The following is a 26,992-nucleotide window of genomic DNA, read 5'->3' as shown; positions in this document are numbered from 1 at the left end:
ACCAACTTAAATTAAGATTTGAACATTGCATTTTAAGACAAATTACCTTTAAGTATGCATTCCTGGCTAGCATTAAGAAATGCATTTGCAGCATTATAACCCTTCTCCAACCTGTTTTCATCTTAGTATTTTTCCCTCCCTAGCTCAAGCCAATATTTTCATGGATGCAGACAAGCACATTGATTATACACCATACTCTTATGTGAATTTTAATAATAGCAAGTACATTGCAGTGAAATATGACCTCACATTATCATCAAATGTCAGTCTTAACTCAGTGGCAAGTCTGGGTATTTGGACCAAACAACGTTTTAGAGCACTGCCAATTACTGTAATAAAGAACAGTATTGGTACTCATTACCTTTGGAATAATATGCTGGAATCTGTCCAGAGTGCAACAGAACTGAGAATGAAATATTAGTTTAGCTGTCTTTTTTCCAAATCACTTGTATGTTTGGTTTGACAGAAATATATAAAAAATAGCTACACTTATAAAATGTTTTGTGATGCACTGTGAGTTGGGCATGTTGTTGATATCGTTGTTATCAATAAAGCAGATTTGTCTTAATTCAAGTTATTTGTTTTTCTTGAAACAAGACTTTATGTTTTACAAACCTCACAGGAACTTCAAACTCGTCTGAAATGTAAAAAAAAAAACCTGTTTCATTTAAGAAATAACACAAAACCAATTTTCAAGACTATTTCACTTATCAAGATTTTCTAGATGCGTTGTCTCAAAACAAGTTATATCTCACTTAAATGTATCTCTGTGGATGGTTTTGATTTATATTAAGTGTGATGAGAGGTTTTGACTAAAAGTTAGAAAAATATACTTGGTAAGATTTTCCTTTTTTGCAGTGTGCTTCTACCAGTTTTGTACATCTGGAGTCTAATGTGTTTTGATCCTTTTTTTCTTGTAAAATAGCTCAGGCAGTTTGGTATCCTGGGTTATTGTTTATTTTATTTTGAGGGAAGAATGACATTCCAAAAGCATTTTCAGCTGTGATTGAAATAATATAAGTTGGCCACTCATGCAAGAGAAAATGGCTCCTTGTTTGTCTACTAATCCCTTCAGAATCAACACGAGAACACCAGAAGCATGAGGCCTTTACCAGTCCAGACCACTTTATCACTTAGCTTATTTACAGGTCAACAAATCAATTTTCAGGAAGAACATCAAAAAGATTAAGGAAGAAAAATCCCCAAAACGAACACAGTGGTGTTTATTTCTCAACATGAATATATATACACTATATATATATACATATACACTATATATATATACATATACACTATATATATACACTATATATATACATATACACTATATATATATACATATACACTATATATATATAGTGTATATATATATACATATATATATACATATATATATATACATATACACTATATATATATACATATATATATATATATATATATGTATATATATATATATATGTATATATATATATACACATATATATATATATATAGTGTGTATATATATATATATATATGTATATATACACATATATATATATATATATATATATATATATATATATATACATATATATATATATATATATATATATATATATATACATATACACTATATATATATACATATATATATATATAGTGTATATATATATATATATATGTATATATATATAGTGTATATGTATATATATATATATATATATATATATATATGTATATATATATATATATATATACATATATATATATATATGTGTATATATATATATATATATGTATATATATATAGTGTATATGTATATATATATATATATATATATATATATATATATGTATATATATATACACTATATATATATAGTGTATATGTATATATATATAGTGTATATGTATATATATATATATATATATATATATATACATATACATATATATATATACATATATATATACATATATATATATATATACATACATATATACATACAAACACACACACACACACACAGTTAAATAGGTCCAATAAATGTGTGGTTGTGTGTTGGCACCAACACATATATATATGTGTACACATTATACTTATTTAATCTCAGTAGGATTAAATAAGTATAACAAAACAGAATAGATGTTCATATTGCACCCCGACAGAGATGCAAAAACAGCATCATGCCTCAGGAAATACAAGAAAATTACTTTATTTTGGATTCAGGAAAAATGACAATATCACCCCTCTTAAATCTCCACTTGATCTCTCAACGGATGTCAGCATAAAAATTGAGTTCAGGAAAGTCCAACTATACAAACTAAACACTTTCAGTCCAACAATTACAACATAAGCAGCACATTTCAAAGTGATTTTCCAATAATATTTGTACTGCTGCTGTTCTTGTCATTATTTTGTCCCATATTTTATTAATGATAGTTTAATGTGTTATTTCCATCATGTTTAAAATCTTTATTTGTTAATATAAAATAACTCAAACACACCAACTGATTATCTTTTCTCACAGTTGGAAGCAGCAGCAAAAGATCCACAGAATCAGGTCAAACCCGCTTCATGAAGGCCACATCGTCACATTTCAAGTTTGGTGAAAATGGCAGATTTGGATTCTGGTAAGCAAGTTTTGACTGGCCTCCTCAGCTGCACTCTTTAATATGCAACATTTTTTTCTTTTCCACTCTTCAATTTGACAAACACATTTACTGTGAACCCTCCCAAACAGTAAACAGCCAGCGGTGAAGCTGCAAGTGGCCCAGGGAGATATTTCCCACTGGTGTGTTTACGCATCTTCCAATCTCCGACAGCAGAAGCAGCAGCAAGCAGGCTGCCCGTCTGCTTCTCTTGCAGAAATGTCACCTAAAGTAAACAACAGCGCTGGTTTGGTTTAAGCTCGCAGTTATTGAGCTCCAACTGGAAGTCCCACTGTAGGGGACGGTCGACTTCTCGGAAGCTGCAGCTGTGGCATCTGGTTCATTTGGCCATGTAAGCTGCTACTTCCTTCTCCAGACTCTGAGCAAAGCGGTGGTTGAGGAAGAGGAGCTGACCATGAGGTAGCAGGCAGCTGAGCAGAACATCGATACGGCTGCTCTTCAGCAGGACCTGGAGGAAAAGCATTAATTATAGTTCCAATTAAACTGATTTCGTGTAAAAAAAAAAAAAAAGGACTTTAGAGGAAGCTTAATGACAGTTTATCTTCATACAAGTTGTTGCTTGTGAATATATTAGTTATTTACATAACAGAATAGCTGGTAGAATAACAAAATCAATGTTAAAATGTTCTCATGAGGAAAGGTTAGCAGTTAAAACTGATTAAAACTCTAAAAAGGAAGGACATTTGGAAACTGGAAGATCAAGAGTGTTGCTAAATGCAGTTTTGTACACTTTATGCTCATCTGAGCAAATAAACAGCAGACATTACATTCAGTTCACATAGCCTTTTCTTGAGCATTTACATTCTCTTTATAGATGTTATACGTTTCAAGAAATGTGTTAAAAACTGTGTGAATGGCCCAGAAAATTTCAAGTTTATTCTTTGAAATGTAAGTTATTTATTCCAATGCCAAAATCGACATTAGTTCACTAGACAGACCACACACTTCCTGATCCCTCCAGGATCTAGCAATACAGAGTGGTGCATTAGGAAAATGACACATGGTTTACCAAATCTGCTACTAAGAAGCCACCCAATTAGTAAACAGGGTATAAATCCAGCTGTCCTGTTTAGGCCTCTGCTGAACATTAGAGAACAAGCAGCATCATAAAGACAAAGGAACACAGCAGACAGGTCAAGGAGAAAGTTATGGAGAGGGTAAGAGCAGCGTTATCTTATAAAACAATATCCCAGGCTTTCAACGCCCACCTAGCTCTGCTCAGTCCATCATCAAACATGCAGAGTATGGCCCAACCTACCAACACATGGTTGTCCACTGAAACTGAAAAGTATTACCCAGAGAAGCAGTCAAGAAGCCTATGGTAACTCTGGAGGTGCTGCAGAAATACACAACTGAGGTGGGATGATCTGTTGAGAGGACAACCAATAGCTGTGCACTCCACAAATCTGGTCTTTGAGGAGGACTGGCAAAAAGAAATCCATTGTTAAAAGAAAGTTCTATTCTGCAAAAAGATGTGGTAGTCAGATGAGACCACTGCACATCACCGTGAAATCACCCCCCATCGTGATACATGGTGGTGGAAGCATCATGCTGTGGAGATGTTTTTCTTCAGCAGGGACAAGAAAGCTGGTGAGAGCTGATTGAAAGACTAATGAAGCTTAAAAACAGAAAGGAAACCTGTTGGAGGCTGTAAAAGATTACAGTAGAGGTTCACCCTCCAGCAGGACAAAGACCATAAGCATACAGTCAGGGCTACAGTAGAATAGTTTAGATCGAACTATATTCATCTGTTAGAATGGTCCAGTCAAAGTCCAGACCTAAATCCATGAACAAATCTGTGGCAAGACTTGATAATTGATTTTCACAGAGACTCTGTATCCAGTCTAACTGAGCTTCAGCTAATACTGAAAAGGTTTTGCAGCTTAAGTTGATGGAAAAAGGGGGTTCTACAAAGTATTGATTCAGAATATTAATCATTGTCCATAAGCAGATTTGTGTTTTTTAGTTTGCAAATTTGTATTTTGTACAACATTTTGGAAGTCAACCAGCGTTTTCCCTCTGTTTCACAATTCTGCGCTCCTTTATGTTGGTCTCTCAGAAAATGTTCGGTTGTAACGTAACAAACTTTTAGAAGGTTTAAGCGATATGAACACTTCAAGGCGCTGTAAATGTATAATGCAGCAGTCGCACATTAATAACTAAGGATGAGTAATAAAACATGCATATGTTCTCCTATTTTAATGAGCCAGCAGAGATGTTTATGTCACAATGAACAGCAGGCTATGCTGAGGAAAGATCTTGTGTTTAAACATTGAAGAAGACACTGAAGAATTGAATCCGTTCCAGAACTTTCTGTGCAGGACCACATTTGCATCTAATCTAATTTTGACAAATAAATTTTAGCACTAACCTTAAACCTGGACCCCCAATCTGCTCACCTCACTGTTCTGCCCCAGCATGTGAAGGTTCTCCAAACAGTGTCTGGTCAGGTTTCTCAAGACTCCTTCGGCCAGCAGCAGATTCTCGTGAGGCTCGCAGACCAGTGTGAAGCCCAAACTTTGGACCCCCAGCCACAGAACGCTCATTTCCTCAGAAAAAGGGTCACCTGCTCTCAGACGCACCACCCCACTGTCTGCATCCTGTAGAACAAGTGCCTCCTCACCAGGCACCGCATCGACCAGCTGCCGACCTGAAGCCTCCCGGGACAGAGAGACGGCACTCAGGACCTGCCTTAGTAAGACAAGCATCAGCTGTCAGTCAGTTAGACATTATCAAGGTAAAATTCCAGCTCAAAATAAGTCATAAAATGTTTCTCCCAATACTTTTCCTTACAAACTTTAACACTATATCAATAGGGGCCAGTGGACAGCTAACAAAAGCTTTTCCCACATACAAGTGCTGGTCATAAAATTAGAATATCATTAAAAAATGTGTTTATTTCAGTAATTCCATTCAAAAGGTGAAACTTGTATATTATATTCTTTCATCACACAGACGATTTCTTTTAATTTTGATGATTATACATGACAACTAATGAAAACCCCAAATTCAGTATCTCAGATTGAAGACACCTGGTGCCACACTCTAATCAGCTAATTAACTCAAAACACCTGCAAAGGCCTTTAAATGGTCTCTCAGTCGGGTTCTGTAGGCGACACAATCATGGGGAAGACTGCTGACTTGACAGTTGTCCAAAAAGACGACCACTGACACCTTGACCAAGGAGGGCAAGACACAAAAGGTCATTGCTAAAGAGGCTGGTTGTTCACAGAGAGACATTTGCAAGACATGGGTTTCATTTGTCATTCCTTGTGTCAAGCCACTCTTGAACAAGAGACAGCGCCAGGAGCGTCTTGCCGGGGCTAAAGATGAAAAAGACTGGGCTGCTGCTGAGTGGTCCAAAGTTACAGGTCCTTCTCAAAATATTAGCATATTGTGATAAAGTTCATTATTTTCCATAATGTCATGATGAAAATTTAACATTCATATATTTTAGATTCATTGCACACTAACTGAAATATTTCAGGTCTTTATTGTCTTCATACGGATGATTTTGGCATACAGCTCATGAAAACCCAAAATTCCTATCTCACAAAATTAGCATATTTCATCCGACCAATAAAAGAAAAGTGTTTTTAATACAAAAAACGTCAACCTTCAAATAATCATGTACAGTTATGCACTCAATACTTGGTCGGGAATCCTTTTGCAGAAATGACTGCTTCAATGCGGCGTGGCATGGAGGTAATCATTCTGTGGCACTGCTGAGGTCTTATGGAGGCCCAGGATGCTTCGATAGCGGCCTTTAGCTCATCCAGAGTGTTGGGTCTTGAGTCTCTCAACGTTCTCTTCACAATATCCCACAGATTCTCTATGGGGTTCAGGTCAGGAGAGTTGGCAGGCCAATTGAGCACAGTGATACCATGGTCAGTAAACCATTTACCAGTGGTTTTGGCACTGTGAGCAGGTGCCAGGTCATGCTGAAAAATGAAATCTTCATCTCCATAAAGCTTTTCAGCAGATGGAAGCATGAAGTGCTCCAAAATCTCCTGATAGCTAGCTGCATTGACCCTGCCCTTGATAAAACATAGTGGACCAACACCAGCAGCTGACACGGCACCCCAGACCATCACTGACTGTGGGTACTTGACACTGGACTTCAGGCATTTTGGCATTTCCTTCTCCCCAGTCTTCCTCCAGACTCTGGCACCTTGATTTCTGAATGACATGCAGAATTTGCTTTCATCCGAAAAAAGTACTTTGGACCACTGAGCAACAGTCCAGTGCTGCTTCTCTGTAGCCCAGGTCAGGCGCTTCTGCCGCTGTTTCTGGTTCAAAAGTGGCTTGACCTGGGGAATGCGGCACCTGTAGCCCATTTCCTGCACACGCCTGTGCACGGTGGCTCTGGATGTTTCTACTCCAGACTCAGTCCACTGCTTCCGCAGGTCCCCCAAGGTCTGGAATCGGCCTTTCTCCACAATCTTCCTCAGGGTCCGGTCACCTCTTCTCGTTGTGCAGCGTTTTCTGCCACACTTTTTCCTTCCCACAGACTTCCCACTGAGGTGCCTTGATACAGCACTCTGGGAACAGCCTATTCGTTCAGAAATGTCTTTCTGTGTCTTACCCTCTTGCTTGAGGGTGTCAATAGTGGCCTTCTGGACAGCAGTCAGGTCGGCAGTCTTACCCATAACTGGGGTTTTGAGTGATGAACCAGGCTGGGAGTTTTAAAGGCCTCAGGAATCTTTGCAGGTGTTTAGAGTTAACTCGTTGATTCAGATGATTAGGTTCATAGCTCGTTTAGAGACCCTTTTAATGATATGCTAATTTTGTGAGATAGGAATTTTGGGTTTTCATGAGCTGTATGCCAAAATCATCCGTATTAAGACAATAAAAGACCTGAAATATTTCAGTTAGTGTGCAATGAATCTAAAATATATGAATGTTAAATTTTCATCATGACATTATGGAAAATAATGAACTTTATCACAATATGCTAATATTTTGAGAAGGACCTGTATGTTCTCCGATGAAAGTAAATTTTGCTTTTCCTTTGGAGGGCTACGTTTTTTGGGTTAAAATGTCAAAAATAACTTCCAATTATTTTTGTTGGAGAACAAAGATAAATGTTAAAATGCAATTGTGAAAATCATTTTCCATTGCTATATTACCAAAACTAGTTGTTCTATTTGTTTGTTTCCGCTAGATTTTATGAGCAAATCGAAGGGACCGCCAACAACTCTTCCTCTGTGCTGGGAAAACGATGACAGCCGCATTAGAAGGCTGTTAAATTTAAGCAGGGTGCCATGTTGTAGCAGGAGGGTAATGAGAGTGGCCTCCACCAGTTGCAGTGAGCATTCTCTACACCTGGAAACAAATGAGAGGAAATGCAGAGAAGTCTGACAGTCTCCACCAGCCTTGCTGATTCCGGGCAGGCCTTTTTTTAAACAGGTGCCTCGGAATATCAGGATGGAGAAAAAACATCAGCAGGCACAACACTGCTACATAAATAATGATGTACATATTCAGTATGAGGGATTGCTGACTCAGTGCAATCAGCTATCAGCTTCCTTATTTGTGCTTAGAGATCACATCAGTCGGGAAACAGAAAAAGTCTAGGGACTGGGGTAGGAATAGAGATGCACCGATCAGGTTTTTCCTGTCCGATACCAATTACTAGTGTTCTTTGAGGTCTGGCCAGCCCAGTCTAGTGTTCACATTTTTTTCCTTTTAATGACTTTCACACAGAAAAGGGGAACGATGTGCTGCACGTTCTTTGAAGCAGGCAGTGCTGTAGTTTTTGAATCCAACAGGAAATGCAAGAATATTTACATTGACGCTCCTAAACTTTATCTGATTTTAATTCATCTTAAAGAAGTACATCAAAATACATGTCATTGACTGAAATGGTCTGAATAGTCTGAAAATGGTGGAAGTTGTTGATTTGAAGCGTCTGATGAACAGGAAACTTTGAACCTTTTTCAGCTTTTTTCAACAGATCTGCTGACTCTAATCTCTGGGTGATTGTTTATTGCCTCTCTAGGCAGGATGCAAAAGAAAGGTAGGGAGGCAGAGGTCTCATGATTGGGCTTCTGTTACACGTTCAGACAGTGCGTCAGCAAGGGATTGCACTCCAAACAGTGCAGTTACGCTCTTGCATGGATAGTTAATTAAAAATTATTTGACTATTTGTTCACGCTGTTTTTCACAAAGAGGTGAACCTCGCCCTATCCTTGCTTTTGAATGATTGAGCCGTTTAAAGATGCTCCTTTTATAACCAATCATGACACTTACCTGTTCAATTAACCCGTTGACCTGTGGAAGGTTCCAAACAGGAACCTCAACTTTCGCAGTTTTTTGTTGCCCCTGTCCCGGCTTTTTTGGAACAAATTCAAAATGAGTGAATATTTGTAAAAAAAAAAAAAAACCAAAACTTAGTTTTAGAGTTGCATAATATAGATTATCACAATATTAGTGTGTGCAATATTCTGTATCACTGTTTGGAGGGCAATATTTGTTGGCTAATATTTTCCAAGGGTTATGAACTTGCATTTTACATGCTGATATAATATTTAGCCAGGTGGACAGTCTCACAGCAGCAGATGTACAGACCAGACACAACTGACATCACCAAGAATGCTAAAGGTTGCAGAGAGATGGAAGCACAGATGAGAAAGAGAGGAAAGGAGAAAATATCACAACTGATATTTTCATCGCAATATTTGCTAATGTTATCGCCACTGCAATGTTTTCTGATATTGCACAGCCCTGCTGGGATGTAAAAACGTTTGGTGGAGAGAATAAGGGATTACTTCTGTGTTGATAATTTCAAAAAGGAAAACCAGACACGAAAATGGACTATAGATACATGTCAACCATCATCTAAATGGAAACTAAAAGAGTAACAGCTGATCAAACAGCAGTATCCAAATAAAATGGAGCCTTTATACAAGCTTCATAGGACTGTCAACACTTTTCTATCCATGCAAGAGCTACTATAGAATACCCATGTGGACTCCTATATGATTATTAGGGCTGTAATGAATTCATTCCTGAATTTAAAGTGGTGGGAGCTCATTCAATGTTTTTCGAACAGAACTCTTTCATTAATCTCTGCCAACACCACAGGACACCAACTGAGGAACTACTTCCTTTTATACTTCAAAATAAAAGTCTCAAACAGCACACACCTCCTCATTATACAGGTCCTTCTCAAAATATTAGCATATTGTGATAAAGTTCATTATTTTCCATAATGTCATGATGAAAATTTAACATTCATATATTTTAGATTCATTGCACACTAACTGAAATATTTCAGGTCTTTTATTGTCTTAATACAGATGATTTTGGCATACAGCTCATGAAAACCCAAAATTCCTATCTCACAAAATTAGCATATTTCATCTGACCAATAAAAAAAAAGTGTTTTTAATACAAAAAACGTCAACTTTCAAATAATCATGTACAGTTATGCACTCAATACTTGGTCGGGAATCCTTTTGCAGAAATGACTGCTTCAATGCGGCGTGGCATGGAGGCAATCAGCCTGTGGCACTGCTGAGGTCTTATGGAGGCCCAGGATGCTTCGATAGCAGCCTTTAGCTCATCCAGAGTGTTGGGTCTTGAGTCTCTCAACGTTCTCTTCACAATATCCCACAGATTCTCTATGGGGTTCAGGTCAGGAGAGTTGGCAGGACCAATTGAGCACAGTGATACCATGGTCAGTAAACCATTTACCAGTGGTTTTGGCACTGTGAGCAGGTGCCAGGTCGTGCTGAAAAATGAAATCTTCATCTCCATAAAGCTTTTCAGCAGATGGAAGCATGAAGTGCTCCAAAATCTCCTGATAGCTAGCTGCATTGACCCTGCCCTTGATAAAACACAGTGGACCAACACCAGCAGCTGACACGGCACCCCAGACCATCACTGACTGTGGGTACTTGACACTGGACTTCTGGCATTTTGGCATTTCCTTCTCCCCAGTCTTCCTCCAGACTCTGGCACCTTGATTTCCGAATGACATGCAGAATTTGCTTTCATCCCGAAAAAAGTACTTTGGACCATTGAGCAACAGTCCAGTGCTGCTTCTCTGTAGCCCAGGTCAGGCGCTTCTGCTGCTGTTTCTGGTTCAAAAGTGGCTTGACCTGGGGAATGCGGCACCTGTAGCCCATTTCCTGCACACGCCTGTGCATGGTGGCTCTGGATGTTTCTACTCCAGACTCAGTCCACTGGTTCCGCAGGTTCCCCAAGGTCTGGAATCGGCCCTTCTCCACAATCTTCCTCAGGGTCTGGTCACCTCTTCTCGTTGTGCAGCGTTTTCTGCCACACTTTTTCCTTCCCACAGACTTCCCACTGAGGTGCCTTGATACAGCACTCTGGGAACAGCCTATTCATTCAGAAATGTCTTTCTGTGTCTTACCCTCTTGCTTGAGGGTGTCAATAGTGGCCTTCTGGACAGCAGTCAGGTCGGCAGTCTTACCCATGATTGGGGTTTTGAGTGATAAACCAGGCTGGGAGTTTTAAAGGCCTCAGGAATCTTTTGCAGGTGTTTAGAGTTAACTCGTTGATTCAGATGATTAGGTTCATAGCTCGTTTAGAGACCCTTTTAATGATATGCTAATTTTGTGAGATAGGAATTTTGGGTTTTCATGAGCTGTATGCCAAAATCATCCGTATTAAGACAATAAAAGACCTGAAATATTTCAGTTAGTGTGAAATGAATCTAAAATATATGAATGTTAAATTTTCATCATGACATTATGGAAAATAATTAACTTTATCACAATATGCTAATATTTTGAGAAGGACCTGTAACAGCTTAGACGTCCAGTTGCTGCCACATTTTGACAGACTGCTGAGTTGAAATATTGTGACATGTCGTCACACCTTTTGTGAATAAGAGTACCAAAGAGTGAATGTGTGAAATGGGATTATTTAAAGTAGAGATGCACGGATCAAGTTTTTACCTTTCTCAGAGGTATGCTGAATCCAGTTTGGCTAATCATCATTTTCTTTCTAAGGACTATAACGAATATAAACTTAATTGATTTTGTTTTTACCTCACTAACAGTGACACTCTGCTTTGTGATTAATATTGAAAACTCTAACTATTCACAGCGCGCTCACCTGGCCACCACAGAAATCTTCTCCTTCTGCAGGAGTCTCCTCTCCTCTGGGCTTAGCCCACGGTATCGCTCAGACAGAAGCGCCTCATCTGGACCAAAGAGCCGGGAGTAAAGTACCCGACATTCCCCGGCTGACAGAACACTGACTGGGCATACAGTGTGTATTAAAAAGCACCGCACCATATTCTTATATATACTCAAAAGGCTCTGACACGTCTCTCAGCTTCTCTGAGCTATACCCCCCTTTAGCATCTGCGGGATCCTAACTTCCGCGTTGATCAGGTGACCACTCTCGGCCGGTTTGTTGCAATGTCATCTTTTAAGCAGCAGAGGGCGCTGTAGCTACTTTTTCTAGTTATGTCTATTGCACCAATAAGGCCGTGTTTTTATACATATACACACACACACAAATATGTATATCTATATAGATATACCTATATATCTATGTATATCTATATATAGATATAGATATATTTCTATATCTATATATGTAGATATAGATATATATGTATACATATATATCTATATATATAAATATATGGATATATATAGATATATGGAGGCTTGGCTGCGGCAGTCCATGCATATATATATATATACACACACACACACACCACACACAAACTCAAAAGGAATTAATATGATCACTGAACCACTGAGAGCCAGAAGGAGGCTGAAAACATATTGAGTGAGATGAGAGTGTCTCAGCAGACACACAGAGGCACCTGGTTATCAAACAGCTGCTGCTGGTCACGCTTCCTCAGCCTGTGAGACCCTGCTTATTTCATGTGTGTGTGTGTTTGTATGTTAGGGGTGTGACAGCCAGAAAAGAAAGAACATATTTATTCCTCCTTCATGGTCATCTCCTCGTCTTCTTTCCTTTTAACCCACAGACTATATATCCTGCCCGTTAATATCTGGGACTGACCTTGAAATGTAATTATTTTTGGTCTGGCTGTTTACAAAATGCGATACAGTGCCTTGCAAAAGCATTCATACCCTTTGAATATGTTCATGTTTTTGTCACGTTTTAATCATAGGCTGCAATAAACTTTATAGAGATTTAATGTGACGGACCAACACATGGTAGTGCTTAATTGTGAAGTGCAAGGAAAATAATAATTGATTTACATTTTTTTCTAATTAAAATATTACATTTTATTAAAACATTTTAGAACAACCTTTGCTGCAAACTGTAAGTCTTTTGGGGTATGTTTCGAACAGGTTTGCACACTTAGAGACTGAAATGTGTGCCATTTATGCAATTTTCAAGTCTTCCCACAGATTCCCAGTTGGATTTAGGTCTGAGCTTTGACTAGGTCATTCTAACACATGACTCTGCTTACATCTAAAGCATTCTATTATAACTCTGGATGCATGTTTAGGCTCATTGTCCTGCTGAAAAGAGACACTCAGTCCCAGTCTCAAATTTTGAAGGCTATAACAGATTTTTTTCCATGGATGCCCATCATTTATCTCTCTCCATCTCCCCCTCAGCTCTGTCCAATTTCCCTCCCTCGACTGAACAATGGTCTTCCCACAGAATGATGCTACCTCCACCATGTTTCACTATAGAGATGGTGTGTTCAGGGTGATGAAAAGTGTTTCACTGAGGTCAAAAAGTAAAATGTTGGTCTCCTATGAGCAGAACACCTTCTTCCACCTGTTTCATGTGTTCCTTACATGGTTTAGGGCAAAATGCTAACAGAACTATCTATGACGTTCTTACAGAAATTGTATTGTTCTTCCACTTTTCCATAAACGACAGATTTGTAGAGCGCACAACTAAGAGTTTTCCTGGTAACACATTCTTTCTTACCTGAGGATCTCTGCAGCTCCTCCAGATTTACAATGGACCTCATGTCTGCTTCTCCGATTGAAGATCCTCTTGCCAGACCTGTCAGTCTTGGTGTATGGCCATGTCTAGGAAGCCTTCCAATCACTGCTGTAGAAAAGCAACCCCCAAAGCATGATGCTGCCACTACTATGTTTTACAGTGAGGATACTGTGTTCGGTGTTATGTGCAGTGTTAATTTCTGCCACACATTCTGTTTTGCATGTTGGCCAGAAAGTTCCATTTTGGTCTTAATGGACTAAAACACATTCTTACACATATTTACCCTTGAGGCTTGTGGCAAACAGCCAATGGGACTTCTTTCACAAGAGCCACTTTTAAAAAGCCATGTCATCAAAAAGCATGTAACAGGGGAAACTGGTCAGCGGCCAACAAAATGCTATTCTTAATAATTGTCTCAATTGATACATTCTGCTTTGATTGAGACTATATGGACAGGAAATGATTAGCTGCTCAGGATGCTTTTATGAAGCTTTTCATCAGAACATGAATGGGTGAAAAGGACCTCTGTGACACATTACGGTTAACCCAGACTGGTTCATTCACATTGCTTTCCCCAGCAAAAGGAAAAAATGTGACAGATCGTTGCAGGTAATAATTAGCCATGTTGTTCCGTGCACATTCAATGTGAAAGTGAAGCCAAATCCCTCCACCTGACCCTGCAACAGCTGTTTGACGTGCTCAGCTTCTCAATATGGAGTTTAATCGACACAGATGCAACAAAGCATAAGAGCTGTGCAGCAGTTCGTGTCTGGCTCGCCACAAAAAAGCTCAGCCTCAGTTTCAGGGTTTTGAACTGAGTCACATTTCCTTGTGATGAAACATGCCAGCTGAATAAGAAGAACAACAGGATGTGGGTGAAGGAGGGGGCCACCGGCCAGTTCTGCGAACCAATGGGGAGGAGGCCCATGAGTTTAAAATAAAGGAAGCTTAAAAACAACACAACAGGCGGACAGATTATCTTTTGATCTGCTGTGTTCATTCTCAGCGGGGTGAAATAAAAACATCCTCAGATATAATCAATCGCACAAGAGCCCATGTGCAGAGAGCGCGTGTTCCTCTTAGAAGCAAAGGTTACTCCTACACGCCTACGAGCCCCACCCATGCTTTACAACTGCACTGTGCTGCATGCTTCGCTTGACGGGTTGCAAGGCTTCTTGATTTACAGGCTGGTTTGGCAGTTTACTGTCAACGCCTGTAGACAGCTAACCTAACCAACCTAGTGTGTACAGGTGACAGCTAGGCTGGAGATTTTTGTGCCCGGTTCAGCTTTTATCATCTCACAGTTGCCTGCAGAACCTCAAAGTGGAGGTACTGTACACATGTGGACAACCCCAATTCCAAAGAAGTTGGGATGTTGTGTAAAACGAAAATAAAAACTGAATACAATGATTGGCAAGTCCTGATTAACCTACATGCTATTGAATACACTACTAAAACATGATATTTAATGTTCAAACTAAAAAACTTTGTTTTTTGGTCTTGCTGAAATAAGCAGGGATGTCCCAGGACGTTGGCTTGGAGGAAACACATGTTGCTCCAAAACCTGTATGTACCTTTCAGCAATAATGATGCCTTCACAGATGTTCAAGTTACCCATGATGCCATGGGTACTAACATACCTCAATACCATCAAAGATGCTGGCTTTTGAACTTCACCCTGATAATAATCCAGATAGTCCCTTTCCTCTTCGACCCAGAGGACACGACGTCCGTGAATCCAAAAAACAATTTTAAATGTGGACTCGTCAGACTCTTTTACTCTCTGGGTCAATCCATCTCAGACGAGCTCCACCCCAGAGAAGCTGGCAGTGTTTCTGGGTGTTGTAGATATATATGTTTCAGTTTGCATGGTAGAGTTTTATCTTGCACTTATAGATGTAGAGATTGTGTTAACTGACACTAGTTTTCTGAAGTGTTTCTGAGCCCACATGGTTGTATCTACAACAGAATGTCGGTTTTTAATGCAGTGCCTCCTGAGGGATTGAAGATAACGAGATTTCTCCACATTCTCTAAATCTTTTGGTGATATTATGGACTGTAGATGATGAAATCCCTATATTTCTTGCAATTGTACGTTGAGAAACTTTCTTAAACTGTTGGACTATTTGGTGTTTTTTGAGAATTCATCAACAAGTCTTTTGTTGCCCCTGTCCAAACTTTTTTTGGAATGTGTTGCATTCATCAAATTCAAAATGAGCAAACATTTGCTAAAAAACTAAACTATAACATTTATCAGTTTGAACATTACATATCTTGTCTTTATAGTGTATTCAATTGCATGTAGGTTGAACAGGATTTGCAAATCATTGTATTCTGTTTTATTCTGTCCCAACTTCATTGGAATTGGGGCTGCATCTGTAAAGGAGAGCTGGAGCCAACACGAGTAGCTCCTGTCATAAGTACTTATGTACTTCTACAGAATCAATTGATTAGAACCTGTCTGGCAACTTGAAGTAGGCTAATATGTCCTATGAAGTAGCACATCAGAACCTGATCTGAACAAACAATAACAGATGAGAAACACTGACATCAAGTCATTGTTGTCTATCAGTCTGGAAATGGTTAAACCATTTCTAAAGTTTTGTGACCACAGTGAGAGCTCACCTTTAAACTCAACTGAGAATTGCAGCTGCCCACAAGTCTTCTTTTTGTTGTTTTTATGGAGAAGAATGTTATGCTCAGACAAATATGGAGGGTTTTAGAATCAAGATTGAAGCTTCCAAACCCAAGAATCCCTTCACCACCATGCTTCGTGCTACGAAGCATGGTGGGGATAGTATCCTGCTGTGCGTCTGTTTTGCTACCATAGGTACGGTCACATGATTGATTGAAGGAAGGAGGACAAATGATCCAAAACACACTCCAGAACGTCTTGGAATAGATAAAGCAGCCTAACAATACGCTTCTGGGATAGCCCAAACTTAAACAATCAAAAATGTTTGGACTCTACTTTTAAACTGGGTCCATGCCAGTTAAACAACCAATATAAATGGGCTCTGCCATGTCTGATATGAAGATAGTTATGAAATGCATGCAGTCAAGCTACAACTCACCAAACCTAATCAGATAACACTGAGTTGTTTTTATGTCTAGAGCTGTACTGATCCTAGAGTAGCCTTCTCTTTAGAGAAGCCAGAATGTTTTCTGAATTTGCTAAAACTGCTCCTTGATCATGAAATAATCCTCCACTGAGCTTTTGGATTTTTATCTGTTAGAAGTTCCTTTAAGGACTTCCTTAACTAAATGCTGCAACTGCTACTTCTAGGTTAGACATATGTCTATGTATTATGTTGATTTATCTTTATGTATTTTAATGTTATAAAACTTTTTGCTTGTAATGTGTGTTTTCCTGGTTAGACAATTTTATTAAAATGATTAAACTGCAGGAGTCAAATTTGAGCTTTTCTAACCCCGATGTTTAAGACTGGTCACGTTTCTGACAACATGAGGCGGCTTGGAATGAAACTCTTTGTCAAGGCATGCTGCTGGGCTCTGCCTCCAGAAGAATGTGTGTGTTGGGGGGGAGGAGGACACGTGAGTGTGTGTTGGGGGGGGGGGGAGGACACGTGTTGTAACAAAGAGGCCACTCCCTACACACTGCTGGAGGGAGAGTTTAAAAAAAAATAGGAGCAACTCTGTGTGCAGGAAAACCAGAGGCCCACCAAGCAGAGAAGAAGAGCAAACAAAAGAGCAGATGTGAGTTTCTCCACATAATGAAGGCCTATTCAGCAGGTTTATCAAGCTGTCTGGATAAGTGGATGTTGAGAAAAAACCTCAAAGTAACTAACATCTGAACTAAGACAGTAGTTTTTTTCAGCTTATAGAAAAATATTTTCTAAAAGAAATAGACTTTCCTTAAAGTCTCAAAATTTTAACATTCAACTGGGATGCTCTGAGACGCAGCAACAAAAACTGAAGGTCAGGCTCCAGTGTTCACACTAGTTTAATAAGCTCACTGATGTATTTTTTACATTTCGGGTCAGAAGTTTACACTCATTTGAGAGTATCAATATCCTACATTTTAGGTTTTTAATTATGAATTTGAACAGTTTTTTCCCCAGAGTATAACAAATAATTCTGGTTATCTTTAAGAAGAATCAGTCGCAAAAGTTTCAATATATTATTTTCTTAATCCAAATCGGCTCAAAACGAGTCATGACTCACGTTTATTTGGATAAAGGTTGCAGAAAAACATCCTCCAACCAGATAAGTTATAACCCATTTAGACTGGATGGGTTTCTGCCAGTTGCAGTCAGGGCCATTTCAAAACCAAATTTGATGTTTGAGCATATTCTCTCGTTCGAACATCCCAGCATGTCCAAATTGTAACCATCCGATCCAAACTCTCCTCCACAACAGTTCAACTGCAGTTTGCGGTCGCTAACACGACTAATGCTGAGATTGAACCATTTGGTCTCATCTACAAGATTTTCCCCAGGTATAAAATTTTGTACCAACCTTCATTCATGTCAACAACCATCCATTTATAGTTTTATATAACCTATTCAAAGTCTGTTGGAATGAAATGTGATTATATGACTCCCATAAATATCTATCAGCATAGGTCAGTTATTCTGGTTTGATCAGGGGACATAAGTCAACATGTCTAAACTAGCATCAGAAGCAAAATGAATGGAATGAGTTTAACACAAAGACCTGACGTATTTTTGATTTCTTCCCATAATCAAGATCCTAATTCCCAATTCTTCAAGTTCATAGGTACAAAGCGGAAATAGAAAGGGAAACCATGGCAACTGCTGGGAATGAAAAAGAGGGTGAGTTGAACCCGACTTGTAAAATAAATATTTAAACTTGTACACCATATCATTTGGCCAAATAACTCCATCCTGAAAAACGTAATGCAAATCAATGCCAAAAATCATCAAACTTCTGTTGAATGTTGAGACCTTCTAACCAGCACTGTTAATACCAAGTCCTGCATTTAACAGAAAGAGGCTACGATACAAACCATCTGAATGTACTTTTGGATCTTTATTTCAGCAGCTCCCCCACAACCCTGTCCCAAAATCCCGAAACCACGCTGCTGATAAACTCAGAAACAGGCCAAGCTGTTTTAACTTTGAAAATTAAGGAATAAAGGCAAAGAAAAAGATGCAACATCCAAAATCTTTTCACTCCTGCTGACCTGCAGCATAGCATATGGAAAAATAAAACCTGAACTGCAAAGTTAACAAGTAGCTTGGTGTGCTTTGGTATTTCACTGAGAAAATGAACAAGTATTGCAAGTGATCAGGAAGGAGAGAAAAGAAAATGTCTGACTTCATCTATTTACATGCCATCAAAATATCCAATTAGAATTTTTTGGAAATGCTGGACAAAGTATTACAAGGATAATGTCTAAATGAGGGCCAAACCAGTCAAATAAAAACTAGACCAAAGCAGTATAAAAAAGCACCTCACTGTGTTAAAATTAAGTGCTTGAATCAAATTTAAAATGAGAAAAAACTTCTGATTTTGCATTTTGGTTCAGTTGTATTATTGCATTCTGTTACTGATTTGTGCTTCCAGAACAATCAGAAAAAAATTAAAAACACACTTATAAAAATGAGCAATAGGTCCAAGGGGTTTTGTTAAAACACAATCACTTTGCAGAACCTCAGCATTCTGTTTAGGAGGATTCTTTCTCACCAAGTCTTCCCTCACCTGGAATTTTTGCATAAATACACTAACACAATTTAGAGAAAGCCCTTTTCTGCTGGTGAAATCCCAAAAGTCATTTCCGGTTGCTGGGCCTTGGGGTCCAAAAGGAGGTCCTGCCAAATATATTCATAGGGAGGCAAGATAGGAGGACGAGGCCGTGTTCACAGCTTCTTCAGTCGGCTGTACATGTCTCGCTTGCTTCGCTCTCCGGCCCAGGTGCGACTTTTCAGGCGGAATTTCCTCAGGTCCTCCTTAAAGTCTTCGTGGTGCATTGGCCGGTAGGACTGAGGCTCACACTGGGTCTGTGCAGGACAACAAGAGGCCTTTAGAGGACAAACACACACACCTTTGTGACAATGGGACATAGTCCGAACTTCTGATCTGGAACTGAGTGTGGATGCCTGAACTTGTGAACCAATTTAGTCTCAAAACGATAAATGAGTAAATGTTTGCATAGCAGAACTGCATGTCAGCGTAAGGGATATTTGAAACCAACCTGGAAATAAGGGAAAAAGTCTTTGTATCCTCCCTTGAGAATGTAAAGTTCGGGGTAGTGGAGTTTGGGATACTCGTTCATGGCGCGGTCCCGCTCCCTGACGAAGCGGCACATTCGAGGGCCACGCTCCGATGAGAACTCGCAGTGGAAGATGATGACAACTCGCTTCTCAGGGCAGGACGGGATGATGGGGGTATTGAGGAGGAAATCCTCCACTTGGTCTTCTTGGTGCAGGTTTCGAGCTCCCTGAGGCAAAAAAAAAAAAAACCCAGCCTCGAATAAGTGATCTTTAGGCGTTTGGATTTTCCTAAAAATCCATTTGACTAATCCTGAAGCAAGACTATTCCTGTTAAACTAACTGGTGTAGTCACTGTTGTAGATGATCCCTACGTACCGATGTTCTGTGATATGTTCTCACTCACTTAAACCTGTGCACATACATTTATATTATATTGTAGATATGTTTATACTGTTTAATTTGTATTGTATTGCACCGACTACGCCAAAACAAATTCCTTGTATGTCCAAAAACGTACTTGGCAATAAAGCTTTTCTGATTCTGATAATACGAACTGGCTGGTGTATGGTGACTTACTTTGATGTGTCCGCCTTCAAACTCGTAGGGGTAGCGACAGTCTATGATGATGATCTGATCCACCAGGTGTTCAAACTGGCCAGAGAGAGCCGCTACCATCTGAACACCAACAGAACAATAAAGTCAGATAATATCTGATACATGTGATGAGCTCATGGACATTTTTGGCAGAGATGAGTGCACAAACCATATCTGAGGTAATGTACTTGAGGTCTTGATGTTTTCCCTCCACAGTTGGTAGTATGAAAGGCTGAAAGAGACCAAAAAAAGTAATCGATTGGAAAAGCCATTTCCTTTATTTAAGTAACAAACACAGCCGAGGGGCTTTCTAACCTTAGTGAAGTCTCCTATCAGCTCATTAGAGCCATCCGCCTTGTCCAGCAACTTTTCAATCTCTGTGTGACAGAAGGACTTGGACCTCTGGAGCAGTGAATAACTCTGGAAGTAGAGTAGAAAAGGATTATGATGGTAGCTGGGGAACCAAGGATGCATCTTAAAACTGCCCATCACACCAGCAACAAGAACCAGGCCCCTTTTCAGAAATTCCAAATTCATCTTGTAGATGAACCTAAATAATAAGAATCCAATCTTTTTAAACTCCACTTTCAAATGTATCCAGTTGGACAATAAAAGATAACTTAATATAATCAAGTATGGAGTTAACAGAACCTTGATGCTGATTTTATCACCAACCTTGAATCACAACAAGCAACAGCTTATAGAGACAACTCCAAGAGTTGACTGATGACCATAATTAGAGGATTTCCAGCTCAAGCGGCCCTGATTGGTGAGAGGCCAGTGAGATCGTACAAATTCACAATCCAGACATGTCAGGAAAAAAATCTGGTCAGATTTACTTATTTTCTTTAAATACAGATAAACTTTAGACGGCAGTTAAAAATCTACAAGAAAAATATAAGGCTTAAAAAGCTAGTTGCAAACAACAGACTTTACAATGTTTTAAATCTGACTGAACAAGATAGAAGAAAAAAAAAAAAAAACTGCATCATTAATGGTCTAGCTTCTAATGGATGGCTAATACTCAGACTTGGTTGAAGATGAAGAACGTTTTGGCATGGTGGGGATTGGGAAATTATGCAAGCCATTTGAATGTTTGCTTTGCGTCAATGTTTATAAAGATGTAAAAAAAAAAAATTAGATGTGCACTTTCCTCCTTCAGGTACAGAGACTCACCATTCTTGGAGATTCTGGATTTTGGTCCTGGTTGATGACCTGTGTTCCTGCAACACTCCGCCGTCTCTTCACCCTCACAGGGGTGTTTTCATCTGCAGGGCAGTCGGGACGCTTCGCAGAGGGACGGGACACTGGACTGGGCATGGAAGGCGAGCGGAACAGGTTCCGTGGCCGACACCGGACAATGGGCTAAAGATCAATAGCCAATTTATGAATACCATTCTCACTTTTATATGCCTGTTAACTGAGACTAGTGTGTAGTTTAATGAGAAACTTACAGAGTCCTCTCCTGTATTGTCAGCCATAAGTGGCGCAGTGAGCAAGCTGGCCATTCCTGTTGGCATACCAGAGTCATCCTGCAAAAAATAGTTAATAAAATATATATTAAATCAAGAAACTACTTTACTGAAACATTTATAAAAAGGCAGAAATCTCCCATTCTAAATTCATTGTTTGTTCAGTGAGAGCATCCTACCTCCATGTTGTCATCAAGTACATCCAAAAAGCCATCGTCTTCGTCGTCGTTCAGAGAGGAGGTGAGAGAGGAGCGCCTCAAAAACACAGGGCTCGAGTCATATTGAAGCCTATGGGCCGGAGGTGAGGAGAGCTGCACAAAAACCCCCAACAACATTCAGTCTCTTAATAAAACCAACTCACAACCTTCTGAGCAAACATGGACAGGTCCTTCACACGCTTTTTCACCATGAGAGCTGGAGCTGAGCTGGGACGGGCAGCGAAGGCGTCCTTTGAATGTCCACCGTTGAAGGAGTGCACGCGACACCGTGACGCGGGCTTGGATGGTTTCTTGAATTCAAAGAAGTCCTGAGAAAGCATTACAAAAAGACACCTGTTGTAGAAAAGTGAATTCTAGTAACAATGTTTCTTCAGATGTCCATGTGTTTCTTCCGAAAGCCTATATGTTATTGCGTTTATCTAGATTAAAAACACCCGAGGCAGAGAAGATTTAAACAATGACTAGGGATTCTAAATGAAATGAAATCACATTTAACCTGAAAGATGCAATGCTTTCACCGTGGTAACAGCTAATCTTTTCATGTTAGACAATCTGTAGATGTTTATGGCAACAAATGCCTGACCCACTGACCTCTGGAAGGTTCTCCTTGTTGTGGTGTTGAGAGATGGAGCGGTTCATTAATGGAGGTTGCTGGCCGAATATCCCATATCGGTTGGAATCCGTCTCCTGTCCTTTAAAGGCCGGACTAAAACCCTGGAGCTGGGGCTGAGGCGGGGTCAACAGAGAACCAGTTAGCTAACCAGTAGCGGAAAAGCTCTTTTTAATGACCTGTTTTCTGCTCCTCTGTTGACATTTTAATTTCATTTCATCTTCTATAGACGTATAAATTTCAGTTTTATTAGAAATTAAAATTTCACTTAACAGAGATGCAAGAGCCAAAGTAGTCATAACATGAGCAACCATCTAGCATTAATCACTATCCTGAATGCTAGTGAAGATTACAACAAATGCAAAAAACAACAAGCATGACTGCATAGAAAATCACAAAGGAAGGAAAAAACACACAACACTACATACTGGCAATGAGTTGATTCTTCGAATTGGCATCTTCCTATAATCAAAAAGGGAAAAGGAAAGGATTTCAATTAATATAGGGCTGCAACTAATGATTATTTTGCTAATCGAATAATCTGTCGACTATTCAAGGTGGTCCCACTCCACAGCTTCCCTGGTAAGGCCTATGCCAGGGTATTGGAGAGGACAGCCCGGCTGAGAGTTGAACCTCGGCTTCAGGAGGAGCAGTGTGGTTTTCGTCCCGGGCCGTGGAACACTGGACCAGCTCTGCACCCTCTACAGGGTGCTCCAGGGTTAATGAGAGTTTACCCAACCGGTCCACATGTGTTTTGTGGACCTGGAGAAGGCCCAGCTATTAGAACCACAGCTGTAAACTAATCCCCTCAAAAAAAAAAACTAAAAAAAAGCAATGAAACAGCAACTAATTTTATGATCGAAAGAAACTTACTCGTTAACAACTCGCCGTGACTGCTGAATGGCTTTTTCAAATCTGTAACAAAACAAAGAAAATGGTCAAGACTGTTCAACAAGAGTCTCTGCAGTGATTGACATCGAATAGCAACTAATTTTGGTTATTGTCAATGGCAACACAGGGCGTTACAAGGCCTGTTCAGCCTCTGGAAAGGCTGAAGGGTTTGATTTTGAGGAAGTTGGCTGAATTAAAGAGGCAAGAAATGGTACTCTGCCCACCTGTATGCTAAACAGGTGGAGCTGAGAGCCCAGTGTGCAGCTTAGAGGGGGAAGGGAGACAGAAGTAATGCAGAGATCAGCAAATCTACCAGCTGCCTGCCGGAGCCAACGCTGCTAAGTCCTTAGCTGGAGGAGCTCTTTGTTTGTTGATGGGGGGGGGGCATGTCCTATTCACTGAAGTCTAGAAGATGAGAAAGCAATTGTTCTATAGGGGTGCCGTCATTTCTATTGCCCGGATGCAAAATCAGACCCCCCTTTGTCCTTCTATTCCCTTGTTGAAACACCACTGCTTAGGAAGAGTGTGCCAAAACTCAATAGGGATGGGAATCATCTAACCTAAGAGCAGAGAACATCCTCCACAAACCTGGAAACGTCCTAGCAACCAAACAGCTGTGAAAGGAGGTCAATGAGCCCTTTAGCACCCAGTGTTGCTGTAAAGGCACTTCCATCAGAGACAGCAGATGTCCCAGACTGAGTTAGGAGGCCACCCAAGACCAAGCAACTGGTCGAGATAATGTTCAGTTCAGCTATAGGTGTCAGAGAAAGCTGCATGTGGTTTATGTATTTAAGGCTTTTTGACAGAACTGTTAATTCAATCTAAATATGGTGATATATATATATCCATGTATAAATATAAAAACTTCAAACTCCCATCGTTTTAAAATAGCATGTGCTCTAACACACTTAAGAGTTGAATTAAAATCTGCTAGAGACACTTTGCTGTGGAAATGGTAAAAATATTCTTATTCCTTCATTTTCTGTTGAATTTAAAAGTACTACCATCATACAACCTGCAAATGAATATAACTCATTTTATGAGTTATATTCATTTAAAAACATTTTTAAAAATTGATCAAAAGTGAAACCGGGAGCTCTACCTCTAAAGAAAACCAAAAATTGGTATTGGCCATGAAATCCTAGTCGGTACAAGGCTAAAATAAGAGATACACCCATCAGGCTTTGCCTGGTTTATACAGATTTCTGGGTTTCTTTGAGGGGAAACAACTTTTTCACCACTAAAATAACACATTAAAGGGGGGATGTTAGCTACCGCTATCCCCCTTTTAACTATTGTAGCACCTTTGTCTCATTTTAATGAATTTCATCTAAAGAAGGATAGAAACACATGCCATTGGTTGATGCATTTATTAACCAAAAGAAATGATGAAAGTTTTTTTTTTTTTATGAAAATCAATAGGATTATTATTGACTTTCAGTATTTGACTTGCCAATCAGACCCAATGGAAAACTGGCTGTTTTGTTGGTTGTTCTCTGGCCGGTCAGCGCATTTCTAAAAATAACAGAAAAGGTTTTTCTTACATGGCTCATACAGTAATCAGATTAATGGAAGCAGGAGAGAACGAGTCATCTTGAAGCCAATAAGCAGAACAATAATCCTATAGTTGAAAAACGAAGCTTGGCTCAGCTAAACTCAAGCACATGGTTAGAGAAGAGGGGCTTTAGAGGGATGAGAAGAGTGGGGCAGGGGGCAAAGTGCCGATTAGAAAAGACAGAAGGAAGACAAAAAAAAACCCGAAAAACTTACGTGTCTTCCACTTCCCCATCCACTGGACTAGGAAGATCTAACCCGAGGCCTGGGAAGATGAGAGTCTCAAATTATGCATGAATCAAATCTCATGAACAGAGCTGCACGTATAGGGGTGAAATTAGCAGCGGTGAATAGACATTATGTCCCGAGGCTAAAAGGCTAATAATATCAATAAGCACAAACAACAGATTCATTTGGAGCTCACCAGCATCAGATGAGACGTCTGAGGCAAAAGAAGGAACCTTCTCCAGGGGGGGCTGCTTTCTCCTTTTCGGGGTATCACATTGGCTGAGAGTGGGGAGTTCAAACAAAGACAGATCCGTATTTTGCACTTTTTCATTTTCGTAAATATACGTGAACGCAAACAAGAACGAATATCATGTAGCATAAATAGAAGTACCTTCCAAGCCCGGCTAAATTATTCATGTCCAGAGCCAAATTGGTGAGCGGGGACAGTACAGTCTCTGGTCCGGGGGAGAACAGATTCCTGGGCAGAGTGAGCGAGGAAAGCCCGGGGATCCCATCGGGCCTGCTTCTATAATCGACGCTAAGCGGACTTTCACTGCCGAAACGGGGGTCCATCTTTCCTGCTATGCAACCCGGATAAATCCTTGGACAGTTTGTCGGTAAATTTAGTCTAAGCTTTTAGCCAGAAGATGCCAATTACCAAAACACATCAACCTACACGCTTCCCCGGAAGCTAACCAGCCAGCTAGCGTCAATTTAAGTACACATTTCCAAAGTCTCCGAAACACCGGTGGTAAATGACTCGGTGGCTCCTCGTGGAGAAAACGTTCATTCGGTCTTATGAAAATGTTTAGAGCCACATAATTATTATCTGTGCAACAGAGCTGTAGGACAAAGCTCTAACTCTGTAACAACCCCCCTGGTCTCTGAGAAACACTGGGAAGCTGCTCGTATTTATGTTCAAAATAGAAGTCTAGACGCGGCAAATTTCTATCCAATCAAAAATGTCGTAACATCCAGCTAACCAATTAGAGCTTGAAAGGCTTTTTTCCTGTTCTCTCACCGGATGAGGATGTGACACAATGCCTGTGACGTTAAATCTTCTCGCCATATATTGTATAACGTTTGTTGAAATTTTGTGAAATGATTAGATTTTTGACTAATCCAATTTGAAGTATTTTATTGTTTAAGCATGTTGAGATCTGTGTAATGAGGAACATAGAGCGAAAAGTTTTTTGTAATCAATTATTTATAGAGAAGACCTGCTGATATATATACAGGGGCGGGACAATGAAACTGAAACACCTGGTTTTAGACCACAATAATTTATTAGTATGGTGTAGGGCCTCCTTTTGCGGCCAATACAGCATCAATTCATCTTGGGAATGACATAAACAAGTCATGCACAGTGGTCAGAGGGATTTTAAGCCATTCTTCTTGCAGGATAGTGGCCAGGTCACTACGTGATACTGGTGGAGGAAAACGTTTCCTGACTCGCTCCTCCAAAACACCCCAAAGTGGCTCAATAATATTTAGATCTGGTGATTGTGCAGGCCATGGGAGATGTTCAACTTCACTTTCATGTTCATCAAACCAATCTTTCACCAGTCTTGCTGTGTGTATTGGTGCATTGTCATCCTGATACACGGCACTGCCTTCAGGATACAATGTTTGAACCATTGGATGCAC

At 39.7% G+C, this 26,992-nt stretch overlaps 2 protein-coding genes across 3 annotated transcripts; both read right to left on the bottom strand.

Moving 5' to 3' along the window:
• Positions 1–2,185: 2,185 nt before the first annotated feature.
• On the bottom strand, positions 2,186–12,033 carry ap5s1 (adaptor related protein complex 5 subunit sigma 1). 2 transcript variants are annotated; one of them, XM_047393076.1, is made up of 3 exons: positions 11,746–12,031; positions 5,058–5,349; positions 2,186–3,106 (listed from the first exon to the last, which is right to left on the bottom strand). In XM_047393076.1, the coding sequence occupies exons 1-3, from the start codon at positions 11,925–11,927 to the stop codon at positions 2,978–2,980; spliced, it is 603 nt and encodes a 200-aa protein (XP_047249032.1). In that variant the 5' UTR covers positions 11,928–12,031; the 3' UTR covers positions 2,186–2,977. The 2 variants fall into 2 exon arrangements, with proteins under 2 accessions (XP_047249032.1, XP_047249033.1); XM_047393077.1 differs by having other exon boundaries at positions 2,970–3,106; positions 5,030–5,349; positions 11,746–12,033.
• A 6,542-nt stretch (positions 12,034–18,575) lies between these two features.
• cdc25b (cell division cycle 25B) lies at positions 18,576–26,283 on the bottom strand. The gene is made up of 15 exons (XM_047346173.1): positions 25,737–26,283; positions 25,542–25,624; positions 25,334–25,382; positions 23,546–23,587; positions 23,101–23,134; positions 22,654–22,788; positions 22,251–22,370; positions 22,024–22,155; positions 21,827–21,904; positions 21,549–21,737; positions 20,688–20,792; positions 20,542–20,604; positions 20,355–20,453; positions 19,760–20,005; positions 18,576–19,565 (listed from the first exon to the last, which is right to left on the bottom strand). The coding sequence occupies exons 1-15, from the start codon at positions 25,916–25,918 to the stop codon at positions 19,425–19,427; spliced, it is 1,698 nt and encodes a 565-aa protein (XP_047202129.1). The 5' UTR covers positions 25,919–26,283; the 3' UTR covers positions 18,576–19,424.
• Positions 26,284–26,992: the final 709 nt, after the last annotated feature.

Source organism: Girardinichthys multiradiatus, chromosome 19 (genome assembly GCF_021462225.1).
Source record: "Girardinichthys multiradiatus isolate DD_20200921_A chromosome 19, DD_fGirMul_XY1, whole genome shotgun sequence".
NCBI lineage: Eukaryota > Metazoa > Chordata > Actinopteri > Cyprinodontiformes > Goodeidae > Girardinichthys > Girardinichthys multiradiatus.
This window is presented reverse-complemented; position numbering and strand designations above follow the sequence as displayed.